The sequence below is a fragment of the Mchenga conophoros genome, linkage group LG7, assembly GCF_057382185.1.
Source record: "Mchenga conophoros isolate Kocher_MC1m ecotype Shallow Benthic linkage group LG7, M_conophoros_male_GT1.1, whole genome shotgun sequence".
NCBI classification, from domain to species: Eukaryota; Metazoa; Chordata; class Actinopteri; order Cichliformes; family Cichlidae; genus Mchenga; species Mchenga conophoros.
In genome coordinates, this window is record NC_140532.1 from 35,355,526 (window position 1) to 35,372,299 (window position 16,774).

The following is a 16,774-nucleotide window of genomic DNA, read 5'->3' on the forward strand; positions in this document are numbered from 1 at the left end:
ATACCCTTTCTTGCCAGCCACGCTGTGGAGTACTTGGACGCGTGTGATGGAGCATTGTCCTGCATGAAAATCATGTTTTTCTTGAAGGATGCAGACTTCTTCCTGTACCACTGCTTGAAGAAGGTGTCTTCCAGAAACTGGCAGTAGGACTGGGAGTTGAGCTTGACTCCATCCTCAACCCAAAAAGGCCCCACAAGCTCATCTTTGATGATACCAGCCCAAACCAGTACTCCACCTCCACCTTGCTGGCGTCTGAGTGGGACTGGAGCTCTCTGCCCTTTACCAATCCAGCCACGGGCCCATCCATCTGGCCCATCAAGACTCACTCTCATTTCATCAGTCCATAAAACCTTAGAAAAATCAGTCTTGAGATATTTCTTGGCCCAGTCTTGACGTTTCAGCTTGTGTGTCTTGTTCAGTGGTGGTCGTCTTTCAGCCTTTCTTACCTTGGCCATGTCTCTGAGTATTGCACACCTTGTGCTTTTGGGCACTCCAGTGATGTTGCAGCTCTGAAATATGGCCAAACTGGTGGCAAGTGGCATCTTGGCAGCTGCACGCTTGACTTTTCTCAGTTCGTGGGCAGTTATTTGGCGCCTTGGTTTTTCCACACGCTTCTTGCGACCCTGTTGACTATTTTGAATGAAACGCTTGATTGTTCGATGATCACGCTTCAGAAGCTTTGCAATTTTGAGACTGCTGCATCCCTCTGCAAGATATCTCACTATTTTTGACTTTTCTGAGCCTGTCAAGTCCTTCTTTTGACCCATTTTGCCAAAGGAAAGGACGTTGCCTAATAATTATGCACACCTGATATAGGGTGTTGATGTCATTAGACCACACCCCTTCTCATTACAGAGATGCACATCACCTAATATGCTTAATTGGTAGTAGGCTTTCAAGCCTATACAGCTTGGAGTAAGACAACATGCATGGAGAGGATGATGTGGACAAAATACTAATTTGCCTAATAATTCTGCACTCCCTGTAGTTTCGATCCCTTGCCCTTCATGTTTCTCTGTGTCCCCTCTGTTCTGTGTCTGTGTCTGCATGTTTGAGTTCCCCTCTGTGTCTTTCGGTTCTTAGAGCTTCGGTTCTCCTCAGCTTTATGGTTTATGTCTGTGTTTCTTAGTTGCTGTCTCCACCGTGTCAAGTTCGCGTCTCTGTGTTATACTTCCTGTTTTACTTTGATGGTCCGTGTCTTATGTGAATGCGTCCTGCTTTGCTTGTCTCGTCAGTCCTGATTTCTCCCAGCCATGCCCTCCTTCTGTGTCTCATTCCCCTCATTACTTCCCAGTGTATTTAAACCTTTTGTTTCTCTGAGTCAGTGTTGTGTCGTCCCTCTTGCTGTGTGGAGCTCCCTGTGAGTTTTGGTTTGTTGTTTCCCAGTTTAGTTTACTTTGTATGCCCGTTTTTCTGTGACCAGCAAATAAAGCTGTGGTTTTGAGTTCATTCCTTGAGTCTTTGAGTCGTGCACTTTGAGTCCTCATCTCCTGCCTGCCACACGGCGTTTCATGGCATTTATTATATTTTCTACTGTTGTCTTCTAATCTCTTTTTGGAAAACATCTAAAAAAGAACTATTGAAAATGTAATCTCCTGGGATGGTGAGAATCATTCCTTCCATTGGTCTGCCCAAAAGCCTCTGTTAAATGACTAATAAAGACCGATTCTAGAGACATTCAAATATTTGACTAATAGATTATTTGGCTGGGTATTTCTGCACAGTCTTTACTCAGACATGTTTAGCAAATGAGCAACATCTGAAATGGATCCATTTCATCCAATGAGCCAAAATAGTGCAGCTGCTCGAAAAGAACACATTTAGTTGTGTCTCCATCAAGAGTTGACGAAGAGTCTGGAAGGCCTCGTGGTATGGTAAATGCTGCTGCACGTCTTTTAACAGGTGTATGTATAAACACATCACTCCAGTTTTAGCAAATTTACACCAGCTCCCTGTAAAGTATCGTATTGATTTTAAGATTCTTTTACTTTTAAAGTTAAATAATATGGCACCCAGTTATTTAAACGAACTCCTCAACATGTATGACCCCAAAACAGCACTGAGATCGTCTAGCCAGATGCTCTTAGCACAACCAAGGTCTTGACTGAAGCGCAGAGGAGATCGGGCCTTCGCAGTAGCAGCACCCTGGAATAATCTGCCAGAGGAGATTTGTACTTCAGAGTCTATTCAGTCTTTTAAATCGCATCTTAAAACTCACTTTTTTACTTTGGCTTTTAATTCGAGTTCAGTATGAGTACCATCAGGTCTGTTTTATGTTTTTATTGTTAATTCATAGTCTTCTCATTTATCTGAATTTGTTTCTCTATTGTTTTCTCTTGTTTTTAACCGATTGTGAAGCACTTTGGTCAACACTGTTGTTTTTAAATGTGCTATACAAATACATTTTGAATAATCTATGACTATTAAACAGGATTAATGTTATTATTTTACACTAGGTAGCGAGGGCCAGTATTTTCTTTGTCTTTAGATTTTGTTAAAACCCAGTTACATCCAACACGTCTGTGCATGTAAGGCACGCAGTGGTTTTTGTTTTTCAATTTTTTGCCATTCCATCCTATTATTCATCCATTCATGAATAATATGTTTTTCTTGTCATAGGTGTTTGTCTGAGTAAAAAATGTAAAGCAATTATAAAAAGAAACAAACATTAACAAATAAATCTTCTACGGAGCCCCGCAGGGGACATGGGAGAAAAAAAAATTAGGGAGAAAAAAAAAATTAAGACGGACTTTTGCGAGATCTCGCAAAACAAACTCGGGATCTCGCAAAAGTTTTAGCCGCATTCTTCGGAGGCCGCCAGCTCGAAGCCGACCGGGAGGTCGAGGCACGATGTGCCGGGAAAGCGGTGTTCCTCCCGGCTGTAGTAGGTCTCGACCTCCCGTTAGCTTCGAGCTAGTGGGTGTCAGATCTCCAAAAACGTCGGAGCATTTTTGCAAATATGTGATGTCTTGTAAACCGAGCAGGTATCTGACGTTTACACAACTACATTCACGCCTCAAAATATCTTAAAAGTGTATTTTGTGACCCAGAAAGAGTAATATTACAACTAAGTAGCTGCCGCCATTGTTGGAATTCAACTTTTGCGAGATCCCGAGTTTGTTTTGCGAGATCTCGCAAAAGTCCGTCTTAATTTTTTTTTTTCTCCCTAATTTTTTTTCTTCCATGTCCCCTGCGGGGCTCCGTAATCTTCTAACCCCAAGACATTAACTTTACCTATAAGTTTAAGATAAACAGTTCATTTACTGCACATTAGAAAAGCTGGAACAAGACACTGTTTGGCAAACCCTATATTTAGTCCCACAAATTTCACCAGTACATTTTTTTCTTTCTTTTACTGACTCAGGTCTAATTTTGAAACATAAGCTACAGATTCAGAGCAAAGTCCAGTTATGCTTCTTTGAAGAGAACTGCTCAATGACTATATTAGCAGTTTTTTTAAAGTAATGAACAGGTACAACCCATTCCCAAAAAAAGGTTGAGACACTATGTAAAACAGAATTTATAAGAATAAAATAATATATTTATATTTTACTAAAAAGAATAGGTCCCGCTGGCAGTCAGTTCTACAGCCGGAGTCTAGATAAAAGCTTTCTAATCATCTTGTTTGTTGTATATCAGGGCCCTACACGTGACCCAGAGTGCTGTCCTCTCACCTTCCATTCTCCCTTCTTCTTCACCTTCTTGATAACATCGTTCATAATCTCTGTAAAAGAAAGAAAGAAAAAGAATCATCACAAATCAGATGGGCTCGTTATCTAAGCATTCACCCATCATCCTCTTATACTTATCTCTATGACCTGAGCAGAGATGTTTTAATTCATTTTGTAAGTAAAGAATACACAATCATACAAAGAAAACACAACACACACATTCATGTACCATTTCATCACAGCAAGCTAATATTCACCCTCGGATCAGACAGACTGATGACCTGTCCAGTGTGTGAGACTGCAAATATGTAAAACTCTTAACTAACAGACTTTGGAAAGCACTGACAATAAGGCAGTGAATCTGGAGGTGGCAGATTTAAAGATGCTACGATTATTGTTTGTCAGCGACAACGAGGAACAGGATTAGAAACAAGTACGTTAGATGGAGAGTTCTGTTTGAGCGGTTTGGATACAAAGTTAGAGAGGCAAGGTTGAGTTGGTTTGGACATGTGCAGAGAAATGATTGTCAACGGATGTTGAAGATGGAGATGCCAGGCAGGAGTAAAAGAGGAAGACCTGAGAGGAGGTTTGTGGATGAAGGAGGACAGAGGGTTGGTGTCATGTGGGAGGATGCTAGAGATAGGGTGAGATGGAGGCAGATGATGTGCTAATGTGACAACGAGCAGCTAAAAGAAGATAAAGACAAAGAAGAAGCCAACTCACAGACTTTGAAAAACAGTAATTTATTGAACAAAAGTCAGATTTATTGAAAGTTTTCTCGGAAGAGAGGATTTTTGTACCTTAATTATAATTCAACGGAAACTATTAATTTCTGAAGCAAACCTCCTACAGCCTGGCAGAAAATGCATCTAGGAAAGGGGTGCACTGAAAGATGAACCAAGAGCATCATAATAATTCAAAATGTTGCATTATGATCATTTTATCTCACGTTTTTTGAATTATTAATCGCTGAAAGTTACATTCGATTAGCCACACAGCCTTTAGTGTGTATCTGCCCAAAGTTAACATGAGAGGGAGAAACGGCAAGAAACAAAATGTTTGTATTATGACAGTAAATCAATCCCAACTTTAAAAATAGACATTTTACTACTACACAACAATTTTTATGATTAATAGAAATTGTGCAGATTGGGTATGAGTGTCAAACTCTTACACCGTGAGAATCACTGGAGTAAAAATCAAGTCTAAAAACAGGAAGTTTGAGTAACTCTTGCCGTATGCTGGGATAGGCTCCAGCTCCCTGGCAACCCTGATAAGGATAAGCAGAAGACAATGGATGTATGGATGGTTAACTAAATTAAACTAAGCCTAAAATAACTGAACCCTGAACTGTTTGATTCTACTCATATGTATTTTAAAATCCAATAATGCTACTATTACAATAACACGCACCATGCATTCATGCCTCCAGTGAGGTTAGCCACCACAGATCTACATCAGTGAATGAATTCTCTCAATGATGAGTGTCTACAAAGACGAGGAAACCCAATAAAGGAAAGCCAGTATCCACTGTGAGGTTATGGCACGATGGCCCTGTTTGTGCCACAATACTGATATTGGCTTGATCAGTATGCCAACCATCTGCCAGCCGTATTAGGATAAATCCATTAAGGGTGAATTACTGTTGAACATCATGTTGGATCACAGTGAATATAAACCGCTAAGCTCTCCCGGCCCCAGCTAAAACCTGCGACCACACAGATACTGATGGATTACCACAGATTAAAAAGGGCCTGAGCAAAAAAAAAAGATGAGGGATGCAAGTGTTTGCTGCCTCGAAAACAATAAGCAGTATGCTCCTCAGAGTCAGATGATGACGCTTTTCAGACAATTGGAGAAATATGCCAGAAGTAGGATGGAAGCATAAAAATTGGAAACTAAAACCAATTATAGTATAAAAGAAATCTAGAATGCATGCAAATAAAGGTCGACTAAAAGTAAATAAGTTATCGTATGTACTATAGCTGAAGCAGACAGAGCTCAGCCTGAACCTCCTGTGAGTGAGACGAACTGTATCTGACCTCCAGTGGGACAGATGGTCTTAATATAGTAGAAATATTCTTGCTAAATGAGAGATTCCCCAACTCAGCTTCAGTCTATTTCCAGCATTTCCTTTGTCCTGTTCTGTTAGCTGCTACGTCAGCCAAGAAGCACTGTGAGTACAAACTACAACCTAAAAAACCTTAAAAAACCTGTGACTTTTACACAGCTGGGGAACCGGGGCTGTCACTGTGCTGACTAATTGCTGTAAAACACTCCAAGTAACAGCTGCAAAATTAAAGCAGGCTCCTTTTCATTCCTGAAAAGTTGACTTGTGTTTCATCCAGCAGCGGCTCCAGGCCACAGGATGAGACACTTCAGAAAACAAAGCAGGACTGAGGATATCCGTGACTCGTCCTCCCTTTTCCTCTGCTAATCTGTTTCCTCTTTTTCCTCTGATAAATGAGCTCAGATAAAAGCAGCTCCAATTATTAAGATAAATTGAATTTTTAACTGTTCTTCATTTTCTTCCAGGGTCTAAATTCTTTAGTCCATCGATCTCTTAAACATTAATGTCGATTCACAACAAAAGCTTTACTTCAGCTCGATGCTTTAACATTACACTTTCCATATGAACATCTCTTCCTTAGATGCGTCTCAAACCTCGTTGCTGCCATTTCTTAGAAGCCCCCATTGAACCCTTTTTTGGGAGCCCTAAATTTCATTCCTGGCATTTTCCCAATTACTGTCATTGCTTTTGAAGGTAACGTTTTAATATTTATCCAGTTGAATTTAGGTTTGTAAAGGTGAAAAGGTTTGAATATGTTTGCAAGCAGAATATTAGATTAACATTAACTGCAAGGCAGTATATTGATGACATTATGATTGGAGGTTGAGCCCCCTAAAGGTTTAAAGTAATCTCCCCTGGAAGCCCTTCAAGTCCAGTATGGAGGTAGAAGAGTTATAATAAAAGAACTGAACTGAATTACTAAGGGGTTAACAATCCATAGAGGCCAATGTATTTTTGTTACCGAACTATAAACATGCTTTTTAATGCTGAGAAACTGAACATTTTAACATGGGGCTCTATGGATCCAGCACAAGTCACCTCAGTACAACAGTGTCTGTACTATCAAATCAACATCTCTGTGGTTCTACTCAGTGAAATATAGAGCTGAAAATCAAGTACACAACTTTTTCTGGATTATGTTCTGTTAAAAATGATTATAATGTTGATAGATACTAAACAACAAATACACTAATTCAATTTATCTTCTCTTCTGTTAGCTTCAGTTTTGGTTCATTTTTTTTTTCAGTTAAAAGGATGACTAATGGGATTATCCTTCATAAGGTTGAGTGAACTGACCCAGGCAGTCAATAAAATAGAGAAGTTAACTTGATAGTGAATGGACTGCACTCTTTTCTAACTGAAGACTGAAAATAAGTTGGGGGGAGGCGTGACTGTGGATTCTTCCTTTCTGACCTCCTGATAAAGGCACAACAGGAACACACCGGTCAGAAAGAAGGGAAGGGACCTGAACAAACACAAGCAGCAGCTGTGTCAACCAAACATGCACAGAAACACATACACACACATCTCATCTCATATCCAGTTAAACAGGATACAATATAATCACGTCAGAGCAGGGACGAAAGTTCACAATTTCTTTGTCAAACTACTCAAATATAAATGAGACTATGAAGACTTTATTAAATATACAGTTAAGACATAAAACTAAAAAGACTACTAAAATATTACATCTTCAGCACCTCAGCAGACACTTGTTTATCTCATCAGGTTGCAAGTTTTTAAGAGTTGTGGCATTTTCTTGCTCTCCTACGTCATTAACAGGATTCAAACCCCCCAAAATCTTCTGCTTTTCCGGTAAAGGCTCAGTTATCTTTTGTTTATATTATTAAGCACCCTTGTGGATCAAATGTAGTTTTGCAAATTATCATAATTTGTTTCTAATATTTTTGTAATCTTCAGAAATGATTGTAATCTTTTATAGAAATCACTTTTAAATGCTTAATATGCGTATTTTATTGTTTTTATTTTTTTGCCTTTGTGTTATGTTTTCCACAGTTTTGATCAACACCTGCTGCATTTATATTAGCTATGCACACAAACTGACTTCACTCCTCACTCTGTCTTTAATAAGCAAATTTTATAGAGACCACCGCTGGATATACTGTTGCTTATTTACACGTACATAGTTTCATTTTTAGACTGAACTAAAATCACTTTCACTTTTCTGATTGGTTGCCTCTCACAAACAGAAGGGTTAACAATTAACTATAAGAAATATGTGTTTCTTATAGTTAATTGCTTGATGGGGGGGGGTTCTTGAGGTTTTAGAGGCTAAAGGAAAAAAGTAAATTTTTGTTTCTTAAATCTTGAAATTAAAACAAAAAAGTAACAATTTCAACACCTTTTTCAGTAGAAAAAAACTGAAGTAGAACAAAGAAGAAGAAAATTAAAAACAAAAAAAATTCTAATGGAGCCATCTGATTGTTGAGGTTTTCTCTCCATTATTATTTATTTATAGATACATAGATAGATAGATGGGTGTGTGTGTGTGTGTGTGTGTGCGTGTGTGTGTGCGTGCGCGCGCACTTGAGTACCTAGATCCTGAAGCCTGGTTTTGGCTCAGTGGGATTAGTTGTTTGTATTCTGACCTAATTTATAATTGTGTTTAGATGTTTAACATGTACAAAATAAGGGAAAGCATACGTCTTCTCTATAAACCCAGACAAACTGAACACAGTTAGCCATATCAAGGAGCAGTACTATGAGCAATGATATTGCCATTGTGTTGATGTACTCTCCAATCCCCTAAGCCTCGACTTGGGCTGACAGTTTCTCCCTTTGCCTCGTGGTTCTCCCCCCTTCAGGGACTTTCACCTATGAGTACATGACCCATTTTTTTTCTCTGGATCTCAGCTTCACAGCAGCATCATTCCCGAGGGAATGTGACACGCTTGATCTTAAAGAGACACGCAGACAAATCAGCACGACTCACACTGAAATGCAAGCAAAGCCTTCACCACAACCCAAACACACAAAAGAAAAAATGAAACAGAGCTTCATGGTCAGAGTCTCACCATGTCATAGGTTTTGTATTTTTAAAAATCAAAGAGTTTTTGTTTGTACATACACTTCAATAGATTACATTAACCAAAAGATTAAAATAACTCAATATTAATAAAAAAAATAGCTTTTCAATGAGGCTAAATGGTTTCTATGTTCCATCTCTTCCGTACACCTTAAGCACCGATATTAACCAGATTTAACAAAACCTAAAAACACTCCATGAGATAACTATTATCTGTAAATGGAAGGAGCTATCCTTCCATTTACAGCCTCTTCAGATTCATCTGCAGTTACGTAACACCCTAAACTGGCCCCAGCCGGCACAAAATGGCTGTAAGGAAAGCAGAAGAAGAGGATTTATGACCTTCAGTGGATAGCAAGTCAGAGGTCAGAGGTCAGGAGTGCAGTTCACTGGAGCAAAATGGGGAAAAAAAGAAGGAATGCAGGAGAAAAAAATGAAACAAAAACACAAAGATACTCGACTGGAGGTCCACTGAGAAATCTCCAGAAATCCCCCCGCCACAAATGCTATCTCGGTGGACTGATCTCTAAAGACGTGTGTGGGCATTGATTCACTCTCATGTAGTCTACACACGTGCACCTCAAAGAGTTGTCTGTCACCTCTGTTCCCCTGACAGGAGGAGTGTCTTTGTGGGAAACTCAGCTAAAAGTTACTAATGCAGTAACAAGAACATGAAAGAACATACAAAGAACTCTTCACTGATACCCCGAATTCCTTCTCTGCACTGACGCTATTATAAGCATTGTAAGCTAGCTGCTGTGCAGCTTCCAGAAATCAAATGCAGCTCTAAGCTGATACTGTCATGGTCCTGCGACCATGACTCAGTGACTTTGTGTTTGTGTTCCTTATTGTTGTTATTCTCTTTATTATTCTTGGGCTGTTTTGGGATGGTTTGTGTTTTGGGATTTTAGATACTGGGTTTTGGGTTTGTGCTCCCTCTATTGGTCCCTGGTGTTAGTGTTCCCCTGTCTCGTCAGGTTAATCAGGTCCAGCTGTGTCTCCCACCTGTGTGTGATTTCCCAGTGTCTCTTTGTGTACTTATAGTGTGTGATTTCCTCTGCTCCTCGTCGCGTCGTCTGTGTTCATACCTGGTGTAATCCCCTGCATGCTCTCCCTGCTGTTCTCCCTTCATGCTCAGGTTTGCTATTTCTTTGTGTAGTTTCTCCCAGTTAGTTCATCCTTAGTTCTGTTTTGCCATCTCCACTTTATGTTCAGTATTGTCAATAAATCACCTTCACATCTGAGTAAGTGCTGCATCTGAGTCCTCCTTTCCACTCTTCACACGGCCGCCGCCCCGGACCGTGACAGATACCTTGATCAAGGGCAAATGCACAAAACGCCACATCTGCAAAGATGTGGCACCAAATTTTTATCAGGCACTGCAGGTCAGCGAAAACCAGCTGTCCAACCAATGAATGGAATAAATGGAAAGATCGGAAAGGAAACACTACACACCTTTAATGAGAATCTGATATTACTAAACTGCTTTTGTGCAAACACACAGTGCTGACCTACTTAAGCCAGCATTTTTTCCAGTGCAGAAAAAGCAGCAGCTCTTTGTTTTCACGATCCTATAGAAAGAAAAAAAAAAAGCGTGACAAGCCCTAAGAGAACATCTCATACTGATTTTATTAGACTAAGCTAATCATGTCTTACCCGTACAATGTTAAAATGATCATTTTGTTATACAACATGTCAACACATACTTGGTTTTGTATTTTTATCATATTCCCCCTCTATTCTGTTCCTAAAAAATGAAACTGATGTCTCGTCCCTAATACAGCATCATCATTTCTATTATTGGATATTATATCAGCCTTTATTACTATAAATCTGTGGTTGAAATAACTGTTTTGCAATAATTTTCTCTTTTTGCATTTCCTTTCCTTTAGTCCAAGTTCAGTCAGTACAAGACTGTGGCAGGTTTAATTTGCTTTACATTAACTTATTGTATTTGAATCATAATTAAAGTTTAGGAAAATCAGCTTGAATAAAACAATACGATTTCTCTATTTTAATGTTTAACGTATTTTAACTTCTTTTTTTTTTTGCCATGATCAAATAGCCATAGTTAAAATGTGTCTGTTTCTCTGGGAAATTGTGAGATTTTTCTCTTGACCCATTTTGTGACTTCGTGCAACATTAATAATATTTAACCTAATTTCATCCAACCTTTGTCACAAGATATTAATTCTAGTTCTATTGCAGAAACACAAGTGCAAAAATTTAAGAGAGTAACAAGCAAGACAAATTAGGTTTCCTGCACTCACCAGAGAGAGAGCTAAGAAGATGGTATATATATATATATATATATATATATATATATATATATATATATATATATATATATATATATACACAATTTTTTTTTAATCCTCCTACAGTTAATTTAACAAATTGATAAATTATCATGAAGCCATGCCATCTATATTTCTTGTTTTTGTTTACATCGCTGGAAGAGGAGAGCATCCAGGCTCTGGTGCTGTGGCGATCTTCCATAAGAAGATATTTCTGTAACGTGGTGTTAAATATGTCTCCACTGTACGTGTGTATATGCATGTAAGAAAAGGACTGAGTGCTGCCGAGAAGAGTGGGAGGTAGAGGATGTCTGCCAGCTCTGACACAGCACTCATCCTCAGCAAAAGAGAACGGAATTCATTAAGATTAAGAGCCACTGTGACCCTGCATTACACAGCTCTATTTCAGCCAGCTCTTCATGCTCTATTACTGCAGTGACATGACATTTCAGAGTGTGTGTGTGTGTGTGTGTGTGTGTGTGTGTGTGTGTGTTTTACAGACGCCCAGGGGCTGCAGGCACTGCGTCAGACTGGATCCAGACGTGTGTGTGTGATGCTGTGGCTCAGTGATGCTTCCAAGGTCAATAGAAGGCGCGTGTGTGCAAATATGTGCATAAAAGTCCTTTTCTATTTCACCTTCCTCCTTCCTTTTATTCACACTACCCCAAACAGAGAAGAGTAAATACAACATGCTTCCAGAAACTTCCAAGGAAGAGTGAACTGACTCTGTTTGACATTTTGGGATGTGAGTATATTCGAACTGGAGACAAAACACTTCCTAGCTTTGCTTTGAAGTCTTTTAGCTCTCCATCACACCATTTCTGAACATATAGCTGGCGCAAAATTGATGTAACACAACTGATAAACATCAGCCACTGCCATCAGCATTGTCAACCTGGCATTATAATACATCTGTGCATCCCTACAGCACGCAGCCTCTTGAGTTACTTTTTAGTTTGTCTTAAAAAATAAAAGGCAACATCAGGGCTCATTTTTGTATCCATTTTGCACCCAGTGGAGCAACAAATTTTAGTACCGTTTCATTTCATTGAGCACAAACAGACGGAAGAAGTGACAAGTGAATGTTTTGAGTGGTAAAAGCAAGCAAACTGGCGAAACGTATATCAAAAATGGTTGCCTGGCTTGCTAATTACTTGATAAAATCTCACCAAAAACTACATTTTTTGATCAAAAACCAAAAACCATTTTGAGTTGTCACACCACTGAGCAGCACGATTTTATATCTTCTGACAATAAACAACCTGATAGCTAAAAAAAAACCTGCAGGGTCACCATTGTGACACACTGGAGGAGATCCTTGAAATGATCTAATAAGAGCAGCAGCAGCCCTGAAAACAGTCTGAAGGCAGACAAGAAGACTACTTTAAAAGGGAGTGTGGTTACCACAGACATAATAGAAAGATACTGAAGTAGCAAGTTTCATTAATTATCTAATTATTATTATTAAATCCTTTTTTTTTTTAAATGAGACAGCCACATGATAAATATCACATAATCACAAATTAAGAAAATGTGTGCATAACTAGTTGCAGACAAAGAACCTGTTAAAATATTCCAGTTAAATCCAAAATTGTAACTTTGTAATCTTTTTGTAGCTCGTTCTATTCATATCCAGTTAAGTATTTGAATACAGTTTTTCAAAAATCAGTCTGAACAAGACGTACAGTTAATGCTGAAGCGTCCTGACATTGTAAGTCCTGTGTTTAAATCAAAGGCTCAGATGTAGGCAGGCAATCTTTGCAGCAGAGGCTTGTAAATAAACATCATAAAATGCTGCTCTCTTCAGTTCGCTGAGGAGTACCACCCCACTTTTTCATATTAGATGCAATAGTGAGCAGATACAGAAGCATGCATATGACCAATGTCACCACAGTCAAGCACAGACTGAATTGTGGATTATACACCGATCTATTTGTATTTATTTCTATAAAAATATCCAATCTTTGGCATCAGTTTTCTTGAAAGGTGTTCCACATGATTTTTCAAAGTGAGTCTAGCTTCCAGACACAGTTCCAGAAGACTTGAGGTCTTATGCTACCTCAGTGTGCCACTTTCTCTTTTAAGGAGGCTGTCGCATTAATTAAACCTGAAATGGCTGCATGGCGATGACGAGTATGTATGCTGGTGCCAGTCAAACAAAGTGGTTCACAAACGTTTTCTGGTGCATGGTACTTCAGAAGGAAAAAGAAGTTTACATCACACATCCCGGAAATTTTATCCATTATAAACAATAAAAAATGTCTAATTTTGCTTTTGAAAGACTTTTCCGGTTCACATGTCAATATATTCCTAGTCAAGATACTGACCCCATATTGCTCCCATCCATCAGAGTGTGTGTGCGTGCCTGACAATGTTAGAAAAAGACCTGTATGAATTTGTATGTGCAACTGGGTGAATGGGACATATATTAGAAAAGGCACTGTATAGGTAACGTTTAACGTATTAGCTGCTAAAACTTTTGATCACTTTCCCTAACAAACTAAATCATTCAACTTCCCTTTTCATTTTTCACCTGGTTGTCTGTGTGCCACCTCTGGGGCCAGCCCCGCAGTTTGAAAACCACTGATTCAATAACTCTCCACATGCTTTACAAGCCAACTTTGAGCACAAATGCACAGGTAATGAGAGGTGAATAAATAATTGTAAAGCTGTCTATGGTTACAGAAATATTTCAAAATTAACTGGATTTAAAGGATTTAAACAGTCGTCTGGTGATGTAAATTGATTCCAAGGTCAGTTTCTCAGTATATTATGGTATTTATCATGTTACACAATAACATATAAAGTACAGCTATGAAGCATTTTAGCATCTGCTTGAATGACTGAATGAAAGGCGGAACATTATTTGTCTGGGTCAGCAGGTTTTCCTTGAAAACCTTCAAAACATAATAAAACCCACTGCATCTGACCCCATAGACATCACCATAAAGTATATAGCTCAAATACAGAACACCGCCTCGCTCTAAACACTGCGTTCCTTCAGTTTGAGCAGCTCATCTCTTTCTAAATGACTCAGGTCACTGCTGACTGATGAGGTCCTCGTCACTCAGCCTTATTCTCCTTCTGCTGCTCTCTGGCACTGATGTTCATATACAGCCATGAAACGGGGAGGGTGAAGCTCAGCTTGCTGCCCATCCCCCCCCCTCCCTTCATTCTGGCTGCTACATCAATTGCTGCAGAGAGAGAGAGAACGACAGAGAGCCCGCGATGGTGTCACCCTCCCTCTTTCACTCTCTGCCCCCACCAATCACAGCCCTCGCTTCACCTTAGCCAAACGTAGAGCAGGTGTTGCCTCCCTGCGTCCTTGTCTTTACTGGGAAACATGCACGCAGTGTTTACATTGCTCAGGAAAAAGATGATTCACTCGGCCTGCCTTCAGCTTTTCACAAACTGGGTTATGCAATAGCCAGTTACAGTGTTTAAATAATTAAAGAATGTAAAACACGCGCAGATAATTGGCATATGAAGCTGCATTGTGTAATGTAGTAGGGCGTGCAGATGATATCATTTCTATCAAAACTCAGTCTTCTGGCCTTGTATTTTAAAAAAATGTAGACTAACTTACAAAAATGCAGGTCTGGGCTGAGCTCAGCCACAGTGCAAACATCCAGCATCAGGCTCAGAATACTTTTTATAATTTAATACTGTACTCTTGGATTCAAAGTAGATGTGAAGTTACTGATGATCGAGGCTCCTCTTTGTGACAATGCACAAATCCTTTCACTTCATGTCAAAGAACAGAAAAATATACTAATATATATATACACACTAATATATATATATATATATATATATATATATATATATATATATATATATAGAGAGAGAGAGAGAGAGAGAGAGAGAGAGAGAGAGAGAGAGAGAGAGAGAGAGAGAGAGTGTGTGTTTAATGGGATGGGGTGGGTGTGAGCCAGAATTCTGCAGCAGCACCAGTGAGGCAAATATACCTTAGAGCACAGCTGGGTGTAGCTTAAGAATTTTCAGATTCCAGCAATGTCATGACCAGAAAGTGACACATTAGCTCCTGGTACAGAGCAACTGTGTGGATTTGTATTAGTGAAATGTGACACCGAATCAATACTATGAACAACAGACGCCAAATGAAGCAAATCCTGCAGCCGGGGTAGGGCACGGTACCAAAAAAAAGAGGAGAGAGAGAGAATGAGCAGCTTGGTGTAAGAATTTAGGGACGAACTGGATACATGGCTTCACATTAAGCCATCTCTATCAGGTTTTATGGGCTCGTTCCTGAGCCTTTCGACGACCACTAACACTTGCACCCAGTTGAACCTCCTGCGCCTCCACCATAGTCAGGCCTGTTTCATCACAGCACACCTACCGCTAGAGCACCAGCCCAAATGTAATGAGCCGAAATGACACAATCGGATACTGAACCTTGAGTTAACAGTGTCCTAATGATGCAGGGTTACACAGACTGCCGGTGCCGCACCGACTCTACTCAAAGGGCACGATGACTAAAAGCCGTCCGCGGAAAAATATACAAAAAATGCGGAATTTCTTGCGCAGCGCCAGTTTTAAGGCAACTTTCACGACTCTGGTGCACTCCGCCATTAACGTGAAGCGGAGCATAGGTGGTGCTCTCCGGCTGAGAAAGGGTGTTTTACGCAGCTGAATTATGCTCCATCGGATGGGGTGAGGCACTGCTGCAGTCGGGGAATCCCACGGATCGAGACCGCTAATCTTCATTCATTTTGCAATAAACAGCATCGCATTACATTGTGTTGGCTATTATTAGCTCGCCAGCGTGTGAACAGTACGTGCATCCTGCATGTTGTGGCACAATATTCAGGCAGAAACAGATCGGGATGCAGCTCACAGGCAGAGGCAGATTAGTCCTTAAATAAACGTAAATTGTGTCTAAAAGGGGCGCACACGGGCTTCATTACTCTGTGGCTTCTCATCCCACCGGAGGAGGATGCCAACATCTTCTATTAGTGGGCTAATCATCGCTTGTCAACAGCGTTTTATACGCTCTGTCGCTTGAAATGCAATTGCGCATCCGCGCCGCAGGAGACCAACGAGACGGAGCAGCCTCTTCAGGGCATCCAGTGCTTCCTCACTACACCTCTGCGGTTTACATCGGGATACAATGGAACATCACCTTCACCGTTATCATCGTCACCACTCAGATGCACTAGCAGCCACCCGCATCCTGTCCCCCCCGCTCCCCGGCCCTTTTCTTTTTAAATATATACTCGCTCTCTGGCATATACACAGCTGAATCGGGGTGCAGCAAGACCATATCCCGCACAAATTCTGAGCACCATAAATTAGGAGGAAAAAAAAGTCTTACTTTCGCCGACCACCGCCTTTAATCCGATAGGTGCCATGATGCTGCCTCTGAGTGCTGGACCGACTGATTACCCTCTGCTTACTCTCTCTCTCCTCCTCCTCCTCTCTGATCGTGTCACACCGCTGCGGAGGAGCCTCCACTTGGAAACGTCACTGCGTATCCTTCCGCATCATCCACACTGGTGATGTGCGGACGTTTGGCTACAGCTGTGTGTATTAGCTCAAACTAATTCCTACTAAAGACATTTATTTGTTAAGCCTTACCCGCTCATTTGTCCAAATAGAATTTAAAGATTCCTGCAAAATACCCTTGTTTTTCACAGAACCTGAAATAAATACATGATAAGAAAATAAA

General features: G+C 40.1%; 1 protein-coding gene across 2 annotated transcripts in view; it reads right to left on the bottom strand.

The window, feature by feature from the left end:
* stxbp1a (syntaxin binding protein 1a) overlaps positions 1 to 16,565 on the bottom strand; it is a 42,607-nt gene extending 26,042 nt beyond the window's left edge. For both annotated transcript variants that reach the window (XM_085279045.1, XM_085279044.1), the window contains exons 1-2: positions 16,421 to 16,565; positions 3,675 to 3,724 (exon numbers count right to left, since the gene is read on the bottom strand). In XM_085279045.1, coding sequence (XP_085135171.1) covers positions 3,675 to 3,724; positions 16,421 to 16,457 — 87 coding nt within the window. In that variant the 5' untranslated portion in view covers positions 16,458 to 16,565. The remainder of the gene's footprint in view (positions 1 to 3,674; positions 3,725 to 16,420) is intronic.
* Positions 16,566 to 16,774: the final 209 nt, after the last annotated feature.